This window comes from Podarcis liolepis (genome assembly GCF_965112155.1).
Source record: "Podarcis liolepis genome assembly, chromosome: Z".
Lineage (NCBI taxonomy): Eukaryota > Metazoa > Chordata > Lepidosauria > Squamata > Lacertidae > Podarcis > Podarcis liolepis.
The window spans coordinates 577125-604558 of NC_139570.1; the positions used below are offsets into that span (position 1 = coordinate 577125).

The 27434-nt window shown below is 44.8% G+C and overlaps 1 protein-coding gene across 12 annotated transcripts in view; it reads right to left on the bottom strand.

The window, feature by feature from the left end:
* PABIR2 (PABIR family member 2) overlaps positions 1-26511 on the bottom strand; it is a 39355-nt gene extending 12844 nt beyond the window's left edge. For 10 of the 12 annotated variants that reach the window (XR_014521743.1, XR_014521744.1, XR_014521745.1 and 7 more), the window contains exons 1-7: positions 25969-26503; positions 16145-16223; positions 12528-12584; positions 7413-7456; positions 7275-7329; positions 6849-6950; positions 3965-4053 (exon numbers count right to left, since the gene is read on the bottom strand). Coding sequence is in view for 6 of the 12 variants with exons in the window: in XM_083486564.1 (XP_083342690.1) it covers positions 3965-4053; positions 6849-6950; positions 7275-7329; positions 7413-7456; positions 12528-12584; positions 16145-16223; positions 25969-26075 (533 nt within the window). In the remaining 6 variants the exon portion in view is untranslated. Of the gene's footprint in view, positions 1-3964; positions 4054-6848; positions 6981-7130; positions 7330-7412; positions 7457-12527; positions 12585-16144; positions 16224-25968 lie in introns of all 12 variants that reach the window. The other 2 variants (XR_014521748.1, XM_083486565.1) reach the window with 2 other exon arrangements.
* Between the last annotated feature and the right edge of the window lie 923 nt (positions 26512-27434).

Genomic DNA, 27434 nt, shown 5'->3' on the forward strand with positions numbered 1-27434 from the left:
TCAAGAACAGTGTAAGAAAATTGAAAGGTACAGTACATTATTTGGAAATTGTAAATTTCGGGTGACATTCTACTATTAATAATAATTAGCCATGTGCTGCGGCTGAATTTGAGTAGACAAGTAAGGCAACACACAACATGTTTAAATTGTACAACTGATAATCTGGTTTTCATGTTGGTTTTATGCAAGTGGTTTTTAATGTGAAGCGCCCAGAGAGATATGGGGCGGTGTAGAAATACAAGAAATAATAAATAATAATAACAAACACGACACCAGACACTGTCCACCAGCATACATCTAGATTCAGGTGGGTAGCTGCATTGGTGGGACGCAGTCAAAATAAATAAATAAAAATAAAAAAATGGTTCAGCAGCGCCTTAAGAGACCAACTCAGTTTGTTCTTGGTCGAAGCTTTCGTGGGCAGGCCCCCTTCTTCTGATACACGGAAACAGAAGTCCCCTGACACTTATATATAGAGGGAGGGAGGGGTGGAGTATTTCTGCGAAGGGTAGTAGGAGATGGGTGATTTTACGGTTCCCAAAATGGAAACCTTTCTCTGCTTGTCCACATTGAGAGGATGCCAGCAAGGTCGAACCTTTCTGTAAATAAAGGATTTTATTATTTCAACAAGGAAACCTTCTTCTGCTTGTCCATATTGAGGGGATGACTTCTTCAGATATATTGAAGCGGAAGTCCCCAGGCCCTTATATATAGAGGGAGGAGAAGTCCCCAGACCCTGATATATAGTGGGAGGGTGGGGCGGGGGTTTTCTCCGAAGGGTAGTAGTATGAGTATGGTCAACCTGTTGGCGACTGTGAATGACTGCAATTAGTCCTGCAGGAAAAAGCAAGGGATGGTATTCAGATGACCAAAAATAGCTTTAGCATATGCAATGAGACAGGAATCCAATATCTCTATTCAGATGAGGTCTCTCCATAGTTTTCAGTTTAGTAATAAGTTGCAATTCAGCCACTTCTCTTTCAAGTCTCTTTCTGAAATTCTTTTACAGTAAGACAGCTGCTTTCTCTGTAATAAACTGACAACTTTTCTAAATGACTATAACATACTATCTGAAGCTCAGGCAGCTTTCTGCAAGAACCACTCAACATCAGACCACTGTCTAATGCTGTCCCTCCTAGCCGAGAAGTACACCAGACCTCGACAGGGAAAACACTTTGTGGCCTTTATGGACCTGAAATCTGCCTTTTGACTCCATCCCCAGATTCCAACTATGGGCCAAATTGCATCTAGCACTGAAGGATAAGCGTCTCCTATACCTCACTAAAGCCCTGCACTGTGGAAGCAATTTGCAGGTTAGGTGTGGGTTGCAGGGCCAGCTCTCAGACTGTATTGAGATGGCCAGGGGAGTGAGACAGGGATGCATTTTGGCCCCTACTTTGTTCAGTTCATTTCTGAATGACTTAGAGGCAAGCTTAATGGACCCTGATGGCCATGTTCCAAAAATAGGGACGAGAAAGACCCCTCTCTTGCTGTATGCGGATGACGTGGCCATCCTCTCCCGAACCAGACCTGGCCTGAACTATCAACTAAGGAAATTCTGAGACTACTGCTCTGGTAATGGGTTATCCATCAGTTATGAAAAATCTAAAGTCCTGGTGTTTGAGAAGAGATTCTCCCTGAGTAAATGGGTACTGGACGGTCACAAACTAGAGCAGACCAAATTCTTCCGGTACCTAGGGCTTCTGTTCCATTATTCCAAGTCCTGGAAAAATCATTGGCAGACCGCCTATCAAAAGGCAGAGGTAAGCAAACTGGCTATACTTCAATTCTTTTATACAAGGGGAGACCATTATGTTCCATCAGCCATTAAGGTATTTAATGCAAAATCTGTCTCTCAACTCCTCTACGCCTCAAACGCCTGGTTCAATGGCTCATTCTCCAGGTTCAATGGCTTCCAGGCAAAGTTTCTCCGGTCCAAATTGTGTTCCAAATGCAATACTATTTTTCAAAACCGGTGAATTTCCTCTATCAACTAAAGCATGGTGGGCTGGCCTGAGATACTAGCTCAAGATCTGTGTCTTTGGCCTAGGGAAGGGCTTCCATACCTAAACAACGAGTTTGCCAGCTCATAGATGAAAATGATGGTTAGAAAAGCCACTTGGCTTGGTATGCCACCTTCTCTCCTGTACCATCTGGGCTATGATACTGCCTTTGAATCTCTGAGGCAAAGCCTCTGGGACATATCACATAGTGATCTCCGATCGCAATCTCATGTTATCTGCGGCCCATTAGAAGTAGGAATTCACTATGGGTTCGAGTTTCAGACACCTGCATGTCTTAGAAATTTGTCTGTACCAACATACCGGCGTCTTTTCACCAAAGCCAGATTAAATGTATTCCCATCAGAAGTGTTAAGCGCCAGACTGAGAGGTGTTGTTGTTGTTGTTTAGTCGTGTCCGACCCTTCGTGACCCCATGGACCAGAGCACGCCAGGCACTTCTGTCTTCCACTGCCTCCCACAGTTTGGTCCAACTCATGCTGGTAGCTTCGAGAACACTATCCAACCATCTTGTCCTCTGTCATCCCCTTCTCCTTGTGCCCTCCATCTTTCCCAACATCAGGGTCTTTTCCAGGGAGTCTTCTCATGAGGTGGCCAAAGTCTTGGAGCCTCGGCTTCAGGATCTGTCCTTCCAGTGAGCACTCAGGGCTGATTTCCTTCAGAATGGATAGGTTTGATCTTCTTGCAGTCCATGGGACTCTCAACACTCTCCTCCAGCACCATAATTCAAAAGCAGCCATTCTTTGGCGATCAGCCTTCTTTATGGTTCAGCTCTCACTTCCATACATTGCTACTTGGAAAACCATAGCTTTTACTATATGGACCTTTGTTGGCAAGGTGATGTCTCTACTTTTTAAGATGCTGTCTAGGTTTGTCATTGCTTTTCTCCCAAGGAGCAGGTGTCTTTTAATTTCACCATCTGCAGTGATCATGGAGCCCAAGAAAGTAAAATCTCTCACTGCCTCCAGACTGAGAGGTATTCCTTATCAAAATAGGATCTGTGTGCGCTCTCAGGACGTCGACTGCATGAGGCATATTTTATTGCATTGTGGACAATATGATCAAGCTAGGGAACTATAGATTAAACCACTATTGGAAATCGGCTGGGTCAATCTGAAGCCTACTATATCAGATACCTTCTGGACGACAAGTCCAATGATATCACAGTGGCCGTGGCAAAGTTTCTTTCAGTAGTCATACAAATCAAAGATCAACATACCCATGACTAGACAAATAACGCTTCGGTCTCCCTTCTCTGGGGGGTTGTCTGTATGAATCTATTTTATTTTGAATCCTTTTTATTGGTCATTGGACCACATAACATAACAAAGATTATTATTATTATTATAGAAACAGTTAACTTATTAAACCTCACAATAATTTCATAATTATCTGTCAATCAATGTATTTTTAATAGTAGAACCAAATCAGTCATTTTGGATAGAACTGTAAAAACTGGGAATTTATTATTTTCCAAAAATGAAAACTTAAAATAAATTGTCATAATTTGTTTATGAAACAAATTTCATAATTATCTGTCAATCAATGTTTTTCTAACAGTAGGACCAAATCAGTAATTTTTTATAAAACTGTAAAAACTACTCTGAAAATTTATTATTTTCCAAAAAGGAAAACTTTAAACAAATCCTGATTTCCAGATGAACAGCCTTTGGACTCGAATGTCACTTAAATAGAAAACTATCTTTAGAAAGATTTTTCCTCCAAAAGCATTTTATTTTAAAAATCTGATTTAAATTTTAAAAAATTTGATTTAAATAAAAAAAGAATCCCGATTTTTTTTAAAAAATATATTTTTAAAAAATCAATAGTTTTTATGCACCCTGATATATTCCATTCACAGGCATAGTTCATGTACAGTATAAATTAACAGTACAGAAGTCAAACTGATTATTACGAAACACTTCCACAGATACAGTGACTTACTTTGAAAATCTCCTTGTGGGGCTGGGAATTGGGCTTGGAGGCAGTCCATTACTACTCACAAACATTTGCAGGGAGGGAGAAAAGCATTGCTAGGAAAGACAAGCACAGCATTGAAAAGCACCTGAAACGATGTTTTAAAGAAGTCTTATCAACTTATAAACACCAGTGAAATTAGCTAAAAATGTATAAAACAATGAATCGTCGTTGGAAACGTAAAGAAAAGGAAGCTACTTTTTAACCGTATGTGGTTTTAAAAAAAATGTTGAAATATACATTTATTTTTAAAAAACAAAACAAAACCCAGAAGCCTTCTTACTAGGAATTGTGGGTAATGAAATACATAAGCAATATAAAAGACTGTTTTTATCTGCAAAAACTGCAGCAAGAATATTATTAGCCCAGAGATGGAAGCACATGAGATGCCAATGAAAGAAGAGGGGCTGACGAAATTAATGGACTATGGTGAGCTGGCAAAACTTGCAGGGAAAACTCAGAACCAGCAAGACCAGACTTTCCTGAAAGATTGGAATAAACTTACAGAATACTTGAAAGACAATTGTAAAAAACTAACTTCGCTAGTAGGGTTGCAAGAAGTTTTACAAGGTGGACTTTATCCATTATTGCAAAGTATAATTTAAAAACGGTTGATTTACGATTAGGATTTCTTAGTACAGTCATACCTCAGATTAAAGACGCTTCGGGTTAAATCTTTTCAGGCTGCGTTCCGTGGCAACCCGGAAGTAACGGAACAGGTTACTTCCGGGTTTTGCTGCTCGCACATATGCTCAGAATGACGTCACACGCATGCGCTAATGTGGCAAATGGCAACCCGCACACTTGCAGATGCGGGTTGCGTTCTGCTCACGATGCAAAGGGGGCTCTGGAACGGATCCCGTTCGCATCCAGAGGTACCACTGTATTTTTTTGTCTATAAGACTAGGGTTTCCCCATGAAAAATAATGTCCAAAACTGAGGGGCATCTTATACATGCGGGCCATCTCCCCCCCTTTCATAAATCAGGGTTCCTAAAAATAGGGGGCATCTTATAGACAGAAAAATACGGTAATTTAAAAATGGTTGATTTATGATTAAGATTTAATAGTACCATATCTTTCTGCCTATAAGACACCCCCATGAATAGGACACCCCCTATTTTTGAGGACTCCGATTTAAGAAAATGGCGGTGAGACGTATACGTGTATAAGACGCCCCAAATTTTTGACATTATTTTTTAGGGGGAAAACCTAGTCTTATACACAGAAAAACACGGTAATAATTTCAATTCCAAAATGCAGTATTAGATACCGTATTTTTCGTCCCATAGGACGCTCCGTCCCATAGGAGGCACCTAGTTTTTGGGTGGGGGAAATAAAGGGGGGGGGAAATTCCGTTTATTTCCCCCCCAAAAGCAGGTCGGGGAAACCGAACCAGGTCGAGAACAGCGGGATGGCGGCGCTGCGCCTCCCTGCTGTCCCCCGAGCTTGTGCTATCCGCAGCGTGGGGAGCCCTGCGGGGAACTCCTGCAGGGCTCCCCACGTTGCAGATGTCTGTCTGGCGCGCGGGGCGCTCTGCTTCAGGGTGCACCTTGTGCCGGGCGGCAGGCTGCTATCCAGGGCGGCGCTCCGGGAAGCAGGCTGCTATCCGCAGCCTAGACAGCCCTGCGGGACCTCCCGCAGGGCTGCCTAGGCTGCGGATGTGTTCCCGAACCGCCGGGCACTCTGCTTTCAGGGCGCCCAGCGCTCCGGGAAGCAGGCTACTATCCGCAGCCTAGACATCCCTGCAGGAACTCCCGCAGGGCTGCCTAGGCTGCGGGTGTCTTCCTGAAGCCTGGAGAGCGAGAGGGGTCGGTGCGCACCGACCCCTCTCGCTCTCCAAGCTTCAGCGAAAGCCTGCATTCGCCCCATAGGACGCACCCAGATTTCCCCTTCGTTTTTGAAGGGGAAAAGGTGCGTCCTATAGGGCGTAAAATACGGTAATAAGTGGGGAAACAATGAGTCAAGGAGGAGGGAAGTCTCAGGCTGTTGTAACCAAATGCTTTCTATATTATATATAAATTGCATGTTATGTTTAAAACGTTTGCAAAAAAGTAATAAAAATTATGATATTAAAAAAGGTTTTATAAACATATTGCAAACATCGGATGCTTTTTTCTTACTTAAAAAGTGCTGTCATCAGAAACCACTGTGATACTCTAGCAGGTTCTCAAAATTGGTGCTCAGGATTTCACTATTCCACCCCTGCTAGTGAAGGAAGCTGAAATGACGCTATGTGGTACTCCTTCCGGCACAAATTACTTTGACATTAAATCCGGCTCCAAACCACCGGAAATCTTAATTCAGCTGCCCATGTAGCTTCTGAGCATTCAGCATTCGGTTGCATGCTTTGGATCAAAGGTTTTGTGGTGTTAGTGAGCAGGGAATCTACGGTTTTTACCAAGGCAAGCTTTAATGCGACAGTGTTTTTGTTTTTAACTTGACTACAAGGGAAAGTAAAGGATATTTATCTCTCCATTTCTGGACAGAAGCAACAAGAAGGCTTGGTGCCCACAGCCCTCTCTGAAGATTATTAATGAGCTTATCAGTCCAAAAGATTTGAGGCCCTGCTCTAAAGTGGTACCTCTGGTTAAGAACTTAATTCGTTCTGGAGGTCCGTTCTTAACCTGAAGCACCACTTTAGCTAATGGGACCTCTCACTGGCGCCACGCGATTTCTGTTCTCATCCTGAAGCAAAGTTCTTAACCCGAGGTACTATTTCTGGGTTAGCGGAGTCTGTAACCCGAAGTGTTTGTAACCCAAGGTACCACTGTATATCATTTAGTTCCTGTAGTCTTCCCACAATGCCGCTTCCCTTGCAACTCTCAAACTGAGGAAGCTCTCTGGTGTACCTTTCCAATCCCCCTCGTAGGCGAAGGTGCCGGAGAGACGGGAATGAAGTCTATCCTCTTTGGAGACGAGGATTTTTCCGATTTGTCCAAGTCATTGTCACTCTGAGAACACAAAAGGGTCATGTTGACAGCCTCACGGGATGCAGCAGCCCTATAGGCTGCGCCATAAAGATCCTGATGAAAAAGAGAATGGCCAATCACTCCATCCCCCACTCTGAGATCACTGGTTAAGTCAGGGAGTGGAATTAAAATATTAAACATCTGTAAAAGGATGTTGACAGCCTCACGGGACGCAGCAGCCCTATAGGCTGCGCCATAAAGATCCCGATGAAAAAGAGAATGGCCAATCACTCCATCCCCCACTCTGAGATCACTGGTTAAGTCAGGGAGTGGAATTAAAATATTAAACATCTGTAAAAGGATTACCAGGCTCAAGCTTTCTTCCCATGATTGGCTTATCTGCATTGCTGTTTGGACTTCCCTAAAACACAAAAAGGCTCATCAGTGGCGACAAGAGAACACAGTATCTGCTTTTTTAAAAAACAGCAGTTCAGTTGCACCTACCTTTCATGCGCCGCTTCTCTGTTCATCAAATCCACTCCTTCCTCCTAGAGTACAAGAATTCACAGCTTAGTTCTCAATGACTTCCTGCTCCGCAAAATTATCATTTCCTATATCAACCACATATCAACCGATCAGGCATCGGCCAACTCAGCCCTCAAGCTGTTTTGGGACTACAACTCCCATCATCTCTAGCTAACAGGACCAGTGGTCAGGGAGGATGGGCGTTGTAGTCCCAAAACATCTGAAGGGCCAAGTTGGCCTAGGCCTGTCCTATATGAGCAGAATCTAATATATCCTATATCATGGGTAGGCAAACTAAGGCCCGCTGGCCAAATCCGGCCCATTGGCCTTCTCAATCCAGCCCAGAGACGGTCCTGGAATCAGCATATTTTGACATGAGTAGAATGTGTCCATTTATTTAAAGTGCATCTCTGGGTTATTTGTGGGGCATAGGAATTCGTTCATTTTTATTTCTTCAAAATATAGTCTGGCCCCCCACAAGGTGTGAGTGACAGTGGACGAGGCCCGTGCTGAAAAAGTTTGCTGACCCCTGATCTACAGGGACTGTTCAAAACTAGTAGACTCCATGCCAAACTGTGTTCAAATGCTGCTTAAAAAGAGCAGAGGTCACCTCTGTCACTAATGTACATATGTGTGGGTTTTGTACGTGTAATGGTACGTGTAATGGTGTCTATTCCACCTGTCTGTTCATAAAGTCCATCTCAGAAACCTCATCAGGAGGGCTTTAAACTGACTAATGTGGGGGAGGGAGACAGTGTTCCTGAAGTTAGGAGTCTATCAACTGATGAAGATGATCATCCAAAGGTCATAGACCAAATGGAGCAAACAGCACGCAGACCTAGTGGTGGGAGGAAAAAATCCTTAAATAAGAGACACGGGGGAATGACTAATGGACTTCAATGTCTGTACACTAATGCGCAAAGCATGGGAAATAAACAAGATGAGCTTGAGCTCTTGGTACAGCAAACTAAATATGACATAATAGGCATCACTGAAACCTGGTGGGATAAGTCCCACGATTGGAATGTAATAATGGAGGGATACAATCTATTTCAGAGAAACAGACCAGACAAGAAAGGAGGAGGAGTGGCGTTATATGTCAGGGATGTGTATACCTGTGAAGAGATCCAAGATTTAGAACCTCAAAGCCAAAGTGAGAGCATTTGGGTCAAAATTAAGGGAGAGAAGAATAACAGAGACCTCATTGTGGGAGTTTACTATAGATCCCCAAGCCAAACGGAGGACATGATGCCTTCCTGGAACAGATGGCCAAGCATGCAAAAGGAAGGGAGATAGTAGTAATGGGGGACTTCAATTACCCGGATATTTGTTGGACGTCAAACTCAGCCAAGAGCATAAGGTCAAACAGATTCCTCACTGGCCTTGCAGACAACTTCATTGTCCAGAAAGTGGGAGAAGCAACAAGAGGAACAGCCATTTTAGATCTGGTCCTAACCAATGTTGATGACCTGGTTAGTGGGGTAGAAGTGGAAGGATCAATAGGCACGAGTGATCATGCTCTTCTGAAGTTTACTATACAGCGGAAAGGAGCAGCCAAGCATACTAGGACTCAATTTCTTGACTTTAAGAAAGCCGACTTCATAAAAGTTAGGGAAGTGCTGGGTGAGATCCCATGGACAGTAATACTAAAAGGAAAGGGAGTTCATGATGGCTGGGAATTTGTTAAGAGGGAGATAGTAAAAGCACAACTTCAGGCAATACCAATGAGACGGAAACATGGAAGGTGCCTAAAGAAGCCAGGGTGGCTATCTAAAGAATTTTTAACTGAGTTAAGATTAAAAAAGGATGTGTACAAAAACTGGAAAAGGGGGGAAACCACCAAAGAGGAATTCAAACAAATAGCCAGCACATGTAGACACAAAGTCAGAAAAGCTAAAGCACAGAATGAACTCAGGCTTGCTAGAGAGGTTAAAAGCAACAAAAAAGGCTTTTGTGGGTATGTTCGTAGCAAAAGGAAGAACAAAGAAACAGTGGGGTCACTCAGAGGAGAAGATGGTGAAATGCAAACAGGGGACACAGAAAGGGCTGAACTCCTCAATGCCTTCTTTGCCTCAGTCTTCTCCGATAAAGAAAACAATGCCCGACCTGAAGAATTTGGAGCAAATGATTCAGCAAAGGAAACACAGCCCAGAATAACTAAGGAGATAGTACAAGAATACTTGGCTAGTCTAGATGTATTCAAGTCTCCAGGGCCAGATGAACTGCATCCAAGAGTATTAAAAGAACTGGCAGATGTGATCTCAGAACCACTGGCAGTCATCTTTGAGAATTCCTGGAGAACAGGTGAAGTCCCGGCAGACTGGAGGAGGGCAAATGTCCCTATTTTCAAAAGGGGGGAAATAGAGGACCCAAATAATTACCGCCCAGTCAGTCTGACATCAATACCAGGGAAGATTCTGGAGCAGATCATTAAGCAAACAGTCTGTGAGCACCTAGAAAGGAATGCTGCAATCACCAATAGTCAGCATGGATTTCTGAAAAATAAGTCATGTCAGAATAACCTGATCTCGTTTTTTGACAGGATTACAAGCCTGGTAGACGAAGGGAACGCAGTGGATGTAGCCTACCTTGATTTCAGCAAGGCATTTGACAAGGTGCCCCATGATATTCTTGTAAAGAAGCTGGTAAAATGCGGTCTTGACTATGCTACCACTCAGTGAATTTGTAACTGGCTGACTGACCGAACCCAAAGGGTGCTCATCAATGGTTCCTCTTCATCCTGGAGAAGCGTGACTAGTGGGGTGCCACAGGGTTCTGTCTTGGGCCCAGTCTTAGTCAACATCTTTATCAACGACTTTGATGATGGACTCAAGGGCATCCTGATCAAATTTGCAGATGACACCAAACTGGGAGGGGTGGCTAACACCCCAGAGGACAGGATCACACTTCAAAACGACCTTGACAGATTAGAGAACTGGGCCAAAACAAACAAGATGAATTTTAACAGGGAGAAATGTAAAGTATTGCACTTGGGCAAAAAAAAGAGAGGCACAAATACATGATGGGGGACACCTGGCTTGAGAGCAGTACATGTGAAAAGGATCTAGGAGTCTTGGTTGACCACAAACTTGACATAAGCCAACAGTGTGATGCGGCAGCTAAAAAAGCCAATGCAATTCTGGGCTGCATCAATAAGAGCATAGCATCTAGATCAAGGGAAGTAATAGTGCCACTGTATTCTGCTCTGGTCAGACCTCCCCTGGAGTACTGTGTCCAGTTCTGGGCACCACAGTTCAAGAAGAACACTGACAAACTGGAATGTGTCCAGAGGAGGGCAACCAAAATGGTCAAAGGCCTGGAAACGATGCCTTATGAGGAACGGCTAAGGGAGCTGGGCACGTTTAGCCTGGAGAAGAGGAGGTTAAGGGGTGATATGATAGCCATGTTCAAATATATAAAAGGATGTCACATAGAGGAGGGAGAAAGGTTGTTTTCTGCTGCTCCAGAGAAGCGGACACGGAGCAATGGATCCAAACTACAAGAAAGAAGATTCCACCTAAACATTAGGAAGAACTTCCTGACAGTAAGAGCTGTTCAACAGTGGAATTTGCTGCCAAGGAGTGTGGTGGAGTCTCCTTCTTTGGAGGTCTTTAAGCAGAGGCTTGACAACCATATGTCAGGAGTGTTCTGATGGTGTTTCCTGCTTGGCAGGGGGTTGGACTCGATGGCCCTTGTGGTCTCTTCCAACTCTATGATTCTATGATTCTATGATCCACATGAAAGGTTGTTACAGTTCCATAAAATCCTTTCACAGAGTCTAAGACAAGGATTTCCGGAATATTGGCCTTGTTTCGCCGTCCTGGGCTTCATCATTAGTTAAAGCTCTAAGTAATGCAAATAAATAGAATATCATTATACGAATGGACCTTATGCATGAACTGACTATAGAATGATCTGATCCACTGGGTCTTCTGTTTTGTTCGTTTGTTGAATTTTATGAGTTACTTCTGTTGAAATTTACAATTTGATTCTATGAATAGTATACCTTATTTATCTAAGAACACAGCCGGTTACATCTCATGTGCTTATTGAGTTTCCAAAGTTAAAGTCATGCTCAAGGCTTACAACATACTATAAAAAATACGTAACTACACAGAAAAGTAGTCACATACAATAAAGAAAACATCCAATAGTACATAACCAAATAGAACAATTTCCATGTAAAATGTAAGATTCCAAATAAAGATACAGTACAAAATATTAACAGCAACAACACCCCCAACAAAAGCTCCAGTCCAAGATTATATAGAGACCATTATACTGGGTTCTAAACAAGAGTATGATGATGATGATGATGATGATGATGATATAGCTCAGCTTCTAGAATGCAAGTAGGAGGATTCCAATTAGCAATAGCCAAAGGTTAAATCAGGCACAGCCAAACTCTGAACATTATCTTTTCACGGGAAACCCTAGTCTTATACACGGAAAAATCTGCGCTTCTGAAAATTAGGGAGAGGTGGAATAGGGTCATGGAGACCCCAATTCTAACAACGATATGTGGAAGCTAGAAAAATTTAGCTAAGAAACCCAGAGTTTTTTCCTTTTAGGAAGGCAAAAAAATAGAGCTTGGTTTTGGGAGTGGAGCACACAAGACAACTGTTTTCTTCAAAGAACCGAGATATTATTGAGAGACCAATTCCAAAGAACTTTTATATACCGTATTTTTCGCTCTATAACACGCACCAGACCATAACACGCACATAGTTTTTAGAGGAGGAAAACAAGAAAAAAAATATTCTAAACGAAATAGTGGATATATGATTTTTGTGGTTCATGCTGTGGCCACAGACATGTAATCTGATGGTGAGTTTGGAGTAGCCCAATGCAAAAATCCTAAGGATCCATGTGGATCCATGCTTTGTAACCACGGAGGAGGGAAGGAAGGGGAACCATGGATCCTCTGCTCACGACTGCAGCAGATCCCCTCCGCTACCCGCAGGCATTCGCTCCATAACACGCACGGTCATTTCCCCCTACTTTCTAGGAGGAAAAAAGTGAGTGTTATGGTGCAAAAAATACGGTATGTTTGTACTTTAATGACAGTGCCCATAAAAGTGAAATGTTGCTTACCCTTCTGATCTGATGGAGTCGGCTGCTGGGGATACGAATTGTAGAGGAAGAGATCAGCTGCAGGAGAGAAGGAAGAAGGCACAGACCTTTCAGATGTTACCTTTCTTTGGTTGGGCTGAAAACCGACACTCAATCAAGAACCTGGCACGCCACTTTGTAAAGACGGAAAGATGAGCCGTTAATAAAAACTGCCCATGGAACTTGTATAGTAATAACACCAAGGTGGATAAAAATCAACTATTTTTTAAAAAAACAAAAACCAGATTTTTAAATTTTAAATTGGATTTTTTTTTAATTTACTGTATTTTTTCGTGTCTTTTGGGGGGGGTTTACCCCAAAAATAGGTTTAAAATTGGGGCTCATCTTATACATCGGTAATGCTGAGGGGTGTTTACTTAATTTGGAGTCCCCCATGGGGGGGGGCGTCTTATACATGGGGGCATCTTATACACAGAAAATTTCAGCAAATCGGATTTTGAAAATAAAACACTTTTGGAGGAAAAGTCTTTCTAAAGATAGTTTTCTATTTAAGTGACATTCTAGTCCAAAGGCTGTTCATCAGGAAAGAAGGATTCATTTAAAGCAGAGGTTGTCAAACTAAGGCCCACGGGCTGGATATGGCCCACTGGGCTCATTAATCCGGCCCACAAACCTTGCAGGACCCTACCGCCCACTTGGTCAGTCCCCGCGCTAAACAGGCGCGGTGCAGAGGCCTCACCACGCGGAAACTGACTTCTGCGACGCCCCTTGAGCTGGAGGAAGCGGCCGAGTGGGAGGGAAGCGGCAGCGGCGTGGAGGCTGCCTCCGCCACCAAGCCAGCGGCATGGCCTCTGTACTCCGCCAAGACAGGGGACGCCGACGCTGCCGAAGATGGGGCAGCGCCAGTGGCTGTGGCATGAGTGGCATAAGCGGGGGGGGGGCATTCCGGAGGGGGGTGCTTTTGGGAGGCGGTGGGTCTGGCCCCCAACAAGGTCTGGGGGCTGGCCCCTTCCTGAAAAAGTTTACTGACCCCTGGTTTAAAGTTTTTCATGTGTGCTAAAACTCGAAGTTTTTTTAATATTAAAAAAATTAATTTAACCACAAGCATGGTTTACAAGCATGGGTCCATATGCTATCATGTTCTTATTTTAGTGAAATATGAAGGAAATGATTATTTTTCTCCTTCTAATCAAGTACAGCAGAAATGTTGTCCAAATATAAACAGTTAACTTATTAAACCTCAACATAAATTCATAATTATCTTTCAATGTATTTCTAATAGTTTAACCACATCAGTTAACAAACATGGATCCATGTACTATGTTATTGTTTTAGTAAAATAAATGGTTTAAATTGTTATGAAGAAAATGATTATTTTTCTCCTTCCAATCAAGTACAGCAGAAAAGTTGTCCAAACAGAAACAATGATCTGTTTATTTCTTATAGTAGAACCAATCAGTCATTTCTGGTGTGACTGTAAAAATGACTGAAAATTTAAGATTCCCAAAAGGAAACCTTCCTCTGGTTCTTGATATGAAGAGGATGCCAGCAAGATTAAACCTTTCTGTAAAAAAATGATTTCAATCAAGTCTTACTTACTAGTTGTTTAAATTGTGATTTAAATCAAATCCACCCTGAAGAACACTAATATTTCCACAGCTGTAACCTCCCAAGGACTATGGATTATGGTAGATATGCATTCCACCCATTTTAATGTAGGAGAAATATACTACCACTCAGCCTCTACTCCAAGGCAGGTGGCCCTGAAAACTCCTTATTTTTATAGCATTGAAAGAATATTCATTCTTCTTAAAAGGAAAGAGGAATGACAGTTTCTCTCATGCAGATGCAGTCAAACTCCATCATAGAAATCTGTTGCAAAGGAAGGTAATATTACTCTGAATATTTTAACAACAATAGAACCTGAAAACACCTTCATTGGTGGCTAAGAAGAGTTGAAGCATTATTTATATGTGAAATTTCAGGTACAAAACTTATTTTTCTCATCTTTGCTGTTCATCTGGTGGAGATGATTGACACTTTAGCCTAGCATGCAGAGACTGATACTAAAGCTAATTCAATCTCGGGGCAAAATTAGCTGAATTAATCCCTGCCATTGAAAATGTTATCAGCTTGCCTCTTTGCAAGACAGAAAATTGCAAGTTTCTCATCTTGCAAAAAGTTATAGAAAGAGGAAATAAAGTTTACTGCATGCTCAACAATTCCAACCCTAAAAAAAGCTCAACAACTTGAATCCTAAAAGAAGCTCAACAGCTTTGGGGCAAAAACGTAAGAAAAGCTCAGCACTCAGCAGCATCAAGCCTTAAAAAAGCTCTACAACTTTGGGATAAAATCCTTAAAATCCTAAAAGAAGCTCAACAGCTTTGGGGCAAAACCGTAAAAAAATCTCAACAACTTCACTCCTGAGATATGTCATGAATAGCTACGCTCCAGAGCGGAGTTTCCCAGTGGGCTGGCAGGGCATATTTCTATTTGCAGTTTCTATTTGTGTGATTACGTCGGGTGCGATGGGAAGCCTGGCCTCGAGTTGGAGTTCTGCCCTGGTGGGAAACTGAGATGTGCAAACGGCAGCGATTGTAAAAAAACGATGTCTGGATCAGAAAAGAGGCCTGCGTACCCAAGAAGTAAAGAGGAGAGTCAACCCAGAGGAATTTAATTAATTTCCACGTAATATAGTCAGGAAGCATGCCCCACAACACTGTATTATGTAGACATATACAGCTCATTAAGAGACACCAGAGAGAACTTGCGCGCACACGCACACACACACACGTGTGCGTGTGTGTGTGTGTGTGTGTATGCATGCTCCAGAGCACAATCTGGACACGAGAGTGTTAACTCCTTGGTAGGAGAGTCATATTAGAGCAAGCATCCCCAAACTCGGCCCTCCAACTGTTTGGGGACTACAATTCCCATCATCCCTGACCACTGGTCCTGTTAGCTAGGGCTGATGGGCGTTGTAGTCCCAAAACATCTGGAGGGCCAAGTTTAAATGGTTTGGATTGGATAGTACAGCACACACATCAACTGTGACATGGAAATCTGGTTTATTCTGGTTTGTTATCTGGAGTTGGGACGCGGGTGGCACTGTGGGTAAAATCTCAGCACCTAGGACTTGCTGATCGTATGGTCGGCGGTTCGAATCCCCGCGGCGGGGTGAGCTCCCATCGTTCAGTCCCAGCTCCTGCCCACCTAGCAGTTCGAAAGCACCCTTAAGTGCAAGTAGATAAATAGGTACCGCTTTAAAGCGGGAAGGTAAACGGCGTTTCCGTGTGCTGCGCTGGTGCAGGCTCACCAGAGCAGCTTCGTCATGCTGGCCACGTGACCCAGAAGTGTCCTCGGACAGCGCTGGTCCCCGGCCTCTTAAGCGAGATGGGCGCGCAACCCCAGAGTCGGTCACGACTGGCCCATATGGGCAGGGGTACCTTTACCTTTATTATCTGGAATTAACAGTAGCATTAAAGCAGGCATAGGCAAACTCGGCCCTCCAGCAACCAATTCAGCTTTGATCAAAATGCAACAGGGCCTCCGCCGCCTGTCAGTCAGTCTGCCGCACAGCCTCCATCTTCCACAAACCGCTGGAGTTCGAAAGCTCTTTGGATCTCCCCAGTGCTTACCATGCTGTGCCGGTTCACGACCGTTGTGCTGTTCCGGCGGGTGCGCAAGACGTGAGGCTGGAAGACCTGGGAATTATCACTGAAAGAAGCGAAAGCATCTATTACGTTATGCAGGTGACTATCCTTCCCTTCCCACACTTTTCTCTCCCATCTGAATGTAGACTATCAACTTTGGAAGAGGCTGCTTGGTTTGTTCAGAAATGTGCCACGTATATTGCTGGCTCTATATAAATATGTAGCTCCCATGCACAGCTAGCACAATATCACCTGTGGCACTCTGAATCCTGGCCACACTGCTGCCCTGCATCATCATCATCAACCTTTATTGCGGTCCAAAGACCCATTGAACAATTTCAGGACAAAATACAGTTATGACAGCCAGCCACAAAAGAAAGAGAAACCGAAGCGGTCGTTTTGTTATGTCTCAAGCATGAAGATCTTTGTTTCTTTTAACTTCCGAAAAAAACTTTGCCACAGCCAGTGCAATATCATTGGACCTGTCCTCCAAAAGATGTTTAATATGGGACACTTCAGATTTTCCCGGCAGATTTGCCAGAAGGGGTTTGATCAGTTTGTCCCTTGCTTGCTTGTACTGCCCACATCGCAGTAAAATATGCTTCATGCAATCGATGTCCTGAGAACATAAACAAAGCCAGTTCTGATAAGGGATGCCTCTCAGTCTACCATTCAGCACTTCCGATGGAAATACATTTAGTCTGGCTTGGTAAATAAACACTAATATGTTGGTACGGACAGGTTCCTAAGATATGAGGATATCTGAAATTCATACCTGTATTGGATTCCAGCTGCGACCGGGCTACAAATTACATAAGATCGGGATTGCAGGTCGCTATGTGAAATGTCCCAAAATCTTTGCCTCACGGATTCAAGGGCGGTATCATAGCTTTTCTGGATTTTCTGGCCATAGTTTTCAGCCATGGGCTGATAAACTCCTTGTTGGTTAAATGTAGAAGTAATCCCTCCCCCAGGCCAAGTACTGAGATCTTGCACCTGTATCTCAGGGCAACCCACCATACTTTAGTGGAGAGTGGGCATTCACCTGTTTCCAAGAATTGAATTTGGGACACAGTTTGGGACCTGTAATAGGGACTGAAGAAACTTTGTGTGGAACCCATCTTAGGAAATGAACTTAGGAAATGAACTACTGCCATGCGCTCTACGTGGGGCTGCCTTTGAAGGTGACTCGGAAACTGCAATTAATCCAGAATGCAGCAGCCAGACTGGGGACTGGGAGTGGCCACCAAGATCACATAACACTGGTCCTGAGAGACCTGCATTGGCTCCCAGTACATTTCCGAGGACAATTCAAAGGGTTGGTGCCTACCTTGAAAGCCATAAACAGCCCCATCCTGTACACCTGAAGGAGCGTCTCCACCCCCACCATTCGGCCCGGACACTGAGGTCCAGCGCCAAGGGCCTTCTGGCGGTTCCCTCCCCGCGAGAAGTGAGGTTACAGGGAACCAGGCAAACAGCCTTCTGAGTGGTGGGGTCTGCCTTGTGGAATGCCCTCCCAGCTGATATCAAGGCAATAAGCAACAATCTGACTTTTAAAAGATATCTGAAGGCAGCCCTGTTTAGGGAAGTTTCTTAATGTTTGATGCTGTCTTGTGTTTTTAATATTCGGTTGGAAGCCACCCAGAGAGGCTGGGGGAACCCAGCCAGATTGGGGGGCATGGGGTGTATAAATAATAAATTGTTAGTATTATTAATTACTAATGGAATAGCAGTACGTTGGCTAAGAGTATGAGCTGTGAGACAAGAAGCCGTCCGTCTGAAACTACTATGAAGGCCATTCCACAGGTGCAATCCTCCATTCTCTTCCAAGACAGATGGATGCCAACAAAACAACAGAAGCCCCACTGATATACAGGTTAATTGCCCTTTGTAACAGACGTCTATAGCTGTGGTAGCCAAACTCGGCACTCCAGCTGTATTGGGACTACAATGCCCATCATCCCTGACCACTGGTCATGTTAGCTAGGGATGATGGGAGTTGTAGTCCCAAAACAGCTGGAGGGCCAAGCCTGTCCATCACTGGTCTATAGGATACCAGTTCCCTGTGACCTTAGGTAGCGTAAAGTAGAACAACATTCCAATGTCCTCTCCAGATCCTTTACAGTGGTACCTTGGGTTACAGATGCTTCTGGTTACAGACGCTGCAGGTTACAGACTCTGCTAACCCAGAAATAGTACCTCGGGTTAAGAACTTTGCTTCAGGATGAGAACAGAAATCATGCGGCGGCAGCAGGTGTCCCCATTAGCTAAAGTGGTACCTCAGGTTAAAAACGGTTTCAGGTTAAGAACAAACCTCTGGAACGAATTGTAAACAGAGGTACCACTGTATTTGTGCTTTAACTGTATGCTTTAAAGCAGGCATGGCCAAACTTGGCCCTAAATCTGTTTTGGGACTACAAATCCCATCATCCCTAACTAACAGGACAAGAGGTCATGGATGATGGGAATTGTAGTCTCAAAACTGCTGGAAGGGCCAAGTTTGGCCATGCCTGCTTTAAACCATGGGTAGGCAAACTAAGGCCCAGGGGCTGGATCCGGCCCAATCGCCTTCTCAATCCAGCCCGCAGATGGTCCAGGAATCAGCGTGTTTTTACATTAGTAGAATGTGCCCTTTTATTTAAAATGCATCTCTGGGCAATCTGTGGGGCATAGGAGGGTCAGGTCTGAGGGACAGTGGACCGGTCTCCTGCTGAAAAAGTTTCCTGACCCCTGCTTTAAACACTGATGCAAGTAGTCCGGAGGATAAAAACATTGTCAAGCAAATTTACATTCCTCAAACCTCTCTCTCTTTTGACATACACAGGGGTGTTTTTTTCCAAATTTCTTTGTGCGAAACTTGCATACCCCATGGCTAGAAGGTGAGAGAGGACCCTCGTACCACCAGAGCCTGTGTGCTGAGCAGACCTTCCCTAGCGAGTCAGGTTAACGGCTTAAAAACTCGCTTTTCTCCAGGGGAACCCTCAGTAGACCTGGCACATAAATCCGCTTTTAAGCATTCCATTGCACATGCTGTATTTTTCGCTCCATAAGACGCCCTCTTTCCCCCTAAAAAGGGGAAGTGTCCGTGCGTCTTATGAAGCGAATGCTGCGCGGAGGCGGAACAGATAGGAGGCATGGCTCCTGTCCGTCCCTCCTCCGCAGCTCGCTTTTAAGCTGCAAAGCAGGAAAGGAGCCACTTACACGGGTGCAAAGCAAACACAGCGGGAGCCGTGTTAATACGTCTGCCCCTGTGCTTGGCCGCCCCATTGGGATGGGCACGCGTGCACACATGCCACCCCCTTGGGATGACGATCGCATGAGCGACATCCCATGTCCCCGCAGGCGACGTGCCGCCACACAAGACCCTCCCTCTGCCACTGGTCTTGCTGGGACAATAGTGCCTTCCTTTGCAGAAGTGTGAAATTTGAAGGGCAGCTGTGGTTTGGTCCTTGCGTTGTGTACAAAGGTGTGACTTTAAATGGGAATTGAATCAGATTCCTCCCTCATATGAAAGCCCCCAGAGCTCTCTGCAATGAACAAGAAGTCCCACTTCTTTTGGCTTTATTAAAATAATTGTGTAGGGCCAAACCATACAGTCCTTAGATCTAAGGGACTCAATGTGGAAAGCTCATATACAGTGGTACCTTGGGTTACAGATGCTTCAGGTTACAGACGCTTCAGATTACATACTCCACGAACCCAGAAATAGTACCTCAGGTTAAGAACTTTGCTTCAGGATGAGAAGAGAAATTGTGCTCCGGTGGCGCAGCAGCAGCGGGAGGCCTCATTAGCTAAAGTGGTACCTCAGGTTAAGAACAGTTTTAGGTTAAGAACGGACCTCTGGAACAAATTAAGTTCTTAACCAGAGGTACCACTGTAGTTTAGCACAACATTTGATTCAGAATATATTTTTTCTTGTTTTCCTCTTCTAAAAACTAGGCGTGTCTTATGGAATGAAAAATACGATCGATATATATATATATATATATATATATATATATATATATATGCAGGTTTTGGTGTCTTCGGGTGTCTTCCCGTGTAAGAGTTGGGGTGTCTAGGCGACGTTTCGACGAGGTCTCACTCGTCATCTTCAGGCTGGTGCTTTCGGCTTCTTGTTACTGGAACAGAGCAGGATCTCAGTGTTTGAGTTCCTATAAATACTGTTGAGGGGGTGTGGTGTATAGCCTCCAACGTTCTGGGCAGAGAGGAAGTTCCCAGGTTAGTGTGCCTTTTCTTCTTTTGTTCCTTAATTACTTGAGGGATATCTTGAGGGATATTAAGGAACAAAAGAAGAAAAGGCACACTAACCTGGGAACTTCCTCTCTGCCCAGAACGTTGGAGGCTATACACCACACCCCCTCAACAGTATTTATAGGAACTCAAACACTGAGATCCTGCTCTGTTCCAGTAACAAGAAGCCGAAAGCACCAGCCTGAAGATGACGAGTGAGACCTCGTCGAAACGTCGCCTAGACACCCCAACTCTTACACGGGAAGACACCCGAAGACACCAAAACCTGCATTCCTGTACCCGTGAAAATCTACGAAAGCATATATATATATATATATATATATAATATATATACAGTGGTACCTCGCAAGACGAATGCCTCGCAAGACAAAAAAACTCGCTAGACGAAAGGTTTTTTCGTTTTTGATTTGCCTCGCAAGACGAATTCCCCTATGGGCTTGCTTCGCAAGACGAAAACGTCTCGCGACTTTGTTTCCTTTGTCTAAAAACCGTTAAAACCAAGGGTGCTTAGCTTGAAGAGCTGCAGTTGCGACTTGACTTCGAGGAGCAACTGTTAGCACGTGGTTTGGTAGCCTTTTCTCAGACTTTGCTCACTTTTGAAGCTTTTCCAAAACTTTTCCAGAACTTCTCTTTCATCCATTTGGTAAGTTAAACTTTTAAAACTTTTTTGGGGGGTTTTGGATTTTGGGTTGGGGTGTTTGGGATTCAAGGACTTGGTGTTGTGGGGGGGTTGCGATAATCTGTGGGCTTGTGGGCCTTTTTTGGGAATTTTTATGATTTTCTGTGACCATTGGGCAAGGGTGTTTTTTTGAAAATTTTTCTGAGTTTGAATTTCTGAGTGCTGGCTGGCTGGGGGAACAGTTGGAGAGGTTTCTGCAGGAATCTGGGACCATTTGGGGTTTTTTTTGGAATTTTTATGATTTTCTGTGACCACTGGGCAAGGTTGTTTTTTTTTCAATTTTTTTTTCTGAGTTTGAATTTCTGAGTGCTGACTGGCTGGAGGAACAGTTGGGGAGGTTTCTGCAGGAATCTGGGACCATTTGGGGTTTTTTTTTGAATTTTTATGATTTTCTGTGACCACTGGGCAAGGTTGTTTTTTTTCAAAAAAAAATTTCTGAGTTTGAATTTCTGAGTGCTGGCTGGCTGGAGGAACAGTTGGGGAGGTTTCTGCAGGAATCTGGGGGCTTGTGGGTTTTTTTGGAATTTTTATGATTTTCTGTGACCACTGGGCAAGGTTGTTTTTTTTCAAAAAAAATTTTCTGAGTTTGAATTTCTGAGTGCTGGCTGGCTGGGGGAGCAGTTGGGGAGGTTTCTGCAGGAATCTGGGACCATTTGGGTTTTTTTGGGAATTTTTATGATTTTCTGTGACCACTAGGCATGGTTGTTTATTTTTGAAAATTTTTCTGAGTTTGAATTTCTGAGTGCTGGCCATGTTGTTATTTTTTGAAATTTTTTTTTGTCTGGGTGGGGGAACAGTTGGGGAGGGGTTTGCAGCAGTTGGGGAGGGGCTGGGGGAGCAGTTGGGGAGGGGTTTGCAATTTCTGTGTTGTGGGTGGGTGGGTGTCTGTGGGAGCAGTTGAGGTTTTTGAAGACATTGGTGATTTTTGAAGCTTTTCCAAAACTTATTTTGCAGCCATTTGAGGTTTCTGAGGACTTCGGTGATTGGTTGTTGAAGCTTTTCCAGAACTTCTCTTTCATCCATTTGGTAAGCTAAACTTTTAAAACTTTTTGGGGGGTTTTTGGATTTTGGGTTGGGGTGCTTGGGATTCAAGGCCTTGGTTCTGGGTTTTAATTTCTGTGTGGTGGGTGGCTGGGTGCTTTTGTATTTTTTGGATTTGAAGCACATCACTGATTTTTTTTTTCTTTTTCTGAGTTTACGAAGGTAAGAGCTGTGCTGCCATGGGACCTAAGAAGACTGCTGCTGCGGTGGCCGGCGAGAGGAAGAAGGAGAAGGTGACGCTGGAAATGAAGAAGGAGATCATCCGGAAGCACGACGGCGGAATGCGTGTGACGGACATCGCCAGGGAGTACGGGAGGAATCCATCAACCATCGGGACCATCCTGAAGATGAGGGAGAAGATCCTGGCGACTGATGCAGCCAAGGGAGTCACCAGGATCGTGAAGAACTGCCCAGCTGTTCTGGAGGAGGTCGAGAAGTTGCTGCTCATCTGGATAGAAGAGAAGCAGCGTGCAGGGGACACAGTGTCTGAGGCCGTCATTTGTGAGAAGGCCAAGGCCTTGCACGCTGACCTCGTCCGGGAGCAGCCAGGAACCTCAGCCGAGCCAGAAGACTTCAAGGCAAGCAGAGGTTGGTTTGAACGGTTCAAGACAAGATCTGGCATCCACAGCGTGGTCAGGCATGGAGAGGCTGCCAGTTCTGATGTTCCTGCGGCTGAAGACTTTGCAGCGGAGTTCCTGGAGGTTGTGAAGACGGAGGGCTACGTTCCACAGCAGGTCTTCAACTGCGACGAGACCGGGCTGTTTTGGAAGAGGATGCCCAAAAGGACTTTCATCACTCAGGAGGAGTCCAAGTTGCCTGGCCACAAGCCCATGAAGGACCGTCTGACCCTGCTCTTCTGTGCCAACGCAAGCGGCGACCTGAAGATCAAGCCCCTGCTGGTGTACCACTCGGAGAACCCACGGGCCTTCAAGAGACACAAGATCAACAAGGAGCGGCTGAGTGTCATGTGGCGATCCAACAGCAAGGCTTGGGTCACACGTGTGCTGTTTGTGGACTGGGTCAATCTTGCTTTTGGCCCTGCTGTCAAGCAGTACCTGCTGGACAACGACCTGCCGCTGAAGGCTTTGCTTCTGATGGACAATGCTCCTGCCCATCCTAAAGGCCTTGAGGTGGACTTGTTGGAGGAGTTCAGCTTCATCAACATCATGTTCCTGCCGCCTAACACCACGCCACTGCTCCAGCCGATGGATCAGCAGGTCATCGCCAATTTCAAAAAACTCTACACCAAGGAGCTTTTCAGGCGATGCTTCGAGGTGACTGACTGCACCACCATCACCCTGCAGGAATTCTGGAAGGACCACTTCGACATCGTCACCTGTTTGAAGATGATCACCACGGCCTGGAACGGGATCAGCCAGAGAAATTTGAATTGCGCTTGGCGCAGCCTGTGGCCGGACTGTGTGGCACCAAGTGACTCTGATGCACCAGAGTCAACAGTGGTGCAGGACATTGTTGCCTTGGGGAGGACCATGGGCCTGGAGGTCACAGAGAAGGACGTCTGCGAGCTGGTGGAGGAGCACGACGACGAGCTGACCACCGTGGAGCTGGTCGAACTGCAGGCAGAGGCTGCGCAGGAGCAGGCCTCACTGGAAGAGGAGGAAGCAGCTGAGGAACGGCTGTCCTCCGAAAAACTGAGGGACATTTGCCTGAAGTGGAAGGAGGTGCAGACTTTTGCAGATCTACACCACCCTGAGAAGCACGTGGCACATGACGCTGGGAACTTTTATGATACGAGGGTCATGTCGCCTTTCAGGGAGCTGCTGAAAAGGCGGATGAAGCAGCAGACTATGGACAGATTCTTCAGCAAGAAGCAAACAGTGGAAGAGGAGCCTTCTTCGAGTGGTCCCCCAGAGTCTTAGAAAATGTATGTACTGTACTGTGCACTTTGTTGATTTTTAAATCTTTTTCTGTCATGTTTATAAAGTTAATTTATTTTCCCTTCAATTTTTGAAATGCTCTTTACAGTATGTGTGACTTTAAAGAGCAGTTAATAAACTGTTGTTGTACCAAATTTGGCTTTGTTTGGACTTTTTTTGACCATAGGAACGCATTAATTGATTTTCAATGCATTCCTATGGGATTTCGTGATTCGCAAGATGAAAAATTCGCTAGACGACAAAACTTGCGGAACGAATTAATTTCGTCTTGTGAGGCACCACTGTATCAGGGTAGATTAAAATCAATGATTTAAAGCAGTGATGGCCAAACCTGACCCTCCAACTGTTTTGGGACTACAATTTCCATCATCCCTGACCACTGGTCCTGTTAGCTAGGGATGATGGGAGTTGTAGCCCAAAAAAGCTGAAGGGCCAAGTTGGGTCATCACTGATGTAAAGAATAAAAATTAAAAATTAGATTTTTTTTATTTAAATCACTTTTTTTTAAATAATCGGATTTTTAAAATAAAATGCTTCTGGAGGGAAAATCTTTCTAAAGATAGTTTTCTATTTATGTGATATTCTAGTCCAAAGGCTATTCATCAGGAAATAAGGATTTGTTTACAGTTTCTCATGTGTGCTAAAACTCTGACTAAAAAAAATTGTTTAACCACGTCGGTTCACAAACATGGATCCATATGCTATCATGTTATTGTTATAGTGGAATACATGGTTTAAATGGTTATGAAGGAAATGATTTTTCTCCTTCCCATCAAGTACAGTGTATTTTCATCATTATCTGTTTATGTATTTCTAATAATATAACCAAATCGGTCATTTCTGATGTCACTGTGAAAACAACTCTGAAAATTTATTCTTCCAAAAATGCAATCTTCTTCTGGTAGTCAATACTAAGAGGATGCCAGCAAGGTTAAACCTTTCTGTAAAAAATGGATTTAAATCAAACCTTACTGACTAGTGATTTAAATCAAATCCATGCTGCTTTTCCTCCAGGGGAACCCCCAGATCACCTGGCACAAGAACTGCTTTTAAGCCTTCCATTGCACATATATATACAGGCAAGGTGCCTATAAACAATATTCACATGGGACTGTTCTGGGACTGTAAGCGTGGTAGTTCGGCATCCTATACGTCTCATAATTCCCACGTCGACCCTAAGTTTGGCTTCGTTGCGCATGATGGATCTTGGTCTCTTTGAGTCTCTGTACGCCCATTCATTTCAAGCAGGCATGGCACAACCTGGCCCTCTAGCTGTTTTGGGACTACAACTCCCATCACCCCTAGCTAACAGGACCAGTGGTCAGGGATGATGGGAACTGTAGTTCCAAAGCAGCTGGCGGGCCAAGTTGGGCCACCACTACTCTAGATCAGGCATGGCCCAACTTGGCCCTACAGCTGCTTGGGCACTACAACTCCCATTATCCCTAGGGATGATGGACATTGTAGTCCCAAAGCAGCTGGAGGGCCAAGGGGCGGTGCTACCTCCGGGGGTGATGCCCCCTTTCTGCCCTTCCTGACCCCAATGTCCTTTTTAAAATAATAAACATTATTTTAAACAGTGGAAACAGTTGGTCCTAGCAAGTGTTAACCTCTCTTAATTCCAACCTGATAATTGCCACCTGCCCAGGCTATAACTTGTCTGAATTAATTTTAAGATCAATTTTAATTAACTGATGTCTGTTTTTATGCATACTGTGTTGTTTTTACCATGTTAGCCGCCCCGAGCCTGGCCTCCGCCAGGGAGGACGAGATACAAATAAAAATTATTATTATTATTATTATTATTATTATTCCTCCTGTGGCCAAGGGCCAGGCCCAAGAGGAGGAGGTGCCCCTGCCCTCCCCTCACCCAGCCATGGCCCATCCCTCCATCCCCGACCACCGGTCCCGCGCGCGACGGAGGGCCCGCGCCTCACCTGAGCCCGTGGATGAGCGGGGCGCTGTTGGAGCGCCTCAGGCCGCCCCCCTCGCTCCCGGCCGGCGGCAGCTCCAGGTCCAGCTCCATCTTCTCGGCCTGGGCCATGGAGGCGGCGGCGGGCCTGCTCACAGAGGGCGGCTCGGCTGCGGCTCCTCAGGCCCGGCCTCCCAGCTGCGGCGGAAGGAGCATGGCAGCGCCCGTGGAGGGCTTGCCCGGGGGAGGCGGCTCCTCCTGCCCGTCGTCGCCTCAGCTTCGCCTCCGGAGCGGCGTCGGAGCGCCTCTTCAGGCGGAGGCCGGCCAGCCGGTAGGCGTTGCGCATGCGTGCGCGCGCGTACTGGATCGCCCGGCTGATGGGCGAAGGGCTGCTCCTGCGCATGCGTGCGTCCTTCTCGCCGGAGCACAGCGTCGATGGGCCTCCTCAGGCGGAGGCGGGCCAGCCGGGAGGCGGTGCGCATGCGGGTGTGGGCGCGCGCTGGCTGCTGGGAGAGGAGTGAAACGGTGGGCCGGCCCTTCATGCATGCACCCCGCTGCTCCTGCCGCATGTCGGCCTCTGCGCGTGCGTACGTCTGGCCGGAGCATCTCCCAAGGAGGAGGAGTAGAAGGCGGGGGGGGGGGAGAGAAAAAACCCGGGCGAGGGAAGGCGAGCCTTTTGATTTCGTCGCGGCGGCTGTCCCTTGCCGCTCCGCCCACTGAGGGCGGGGCAAGCGCGGTAACGCAGATTGGCTGCTTTACTTTGACGTCCCCCATGACAACGGGCCAATCCAGAAAGTGGCTTTTGCGGTGGAAGGGAGGGGCCGGTGGAGGAAGCGTCATGATTCCTTTTCAGGAGTACGAGTTCGAGTCCCCGTTCGCTCTTTTGCCCGTGACTTTTATTTTTCGGGTATTATTATTATTAGTCGCTTGTCACCTGAAGGTCTCTAAGTGACTTGCAGCAAATAAAAATGTATTATCAGGGTGGATAAAAATCAATGCTTTCTTTTGATTTTTTTAAAAATCGGATTTATTTATTTATTTTCATATAAATCAGATTTTTTTTAATCGAATTTTTAAAATTTAAATCGGATTTTTAAAATAAAATGCTTTGGGAGGTAAAAATATTTCTAAGATTTATATTCTTTTTTCTTTTTTTAATTTTATATGCTCAATTGAAATAAATAAAAGAAAGCTTCCTTATCATCCATTAATACAAAATTATAAAGCAAATCAACTAAAAGGGGGAAAAATCTAATATAATAAAATAAAGAATATCTTCTTACTTTACATATCACTTCCCATCCACTACATATTTCACATATTCATTATTATCTGATTGCCAAAACTTGTCAGGTTGTTATCAAAGCCAAAAGTATACATAAATATTTAATTATCTGTGTTCTTGATTCTTACCACCACCTATTACAGATAATAAATCACAAGATGAAAGATGAAGAAATATTTTGTAATAATTCCGGTGGCACCTTAAAG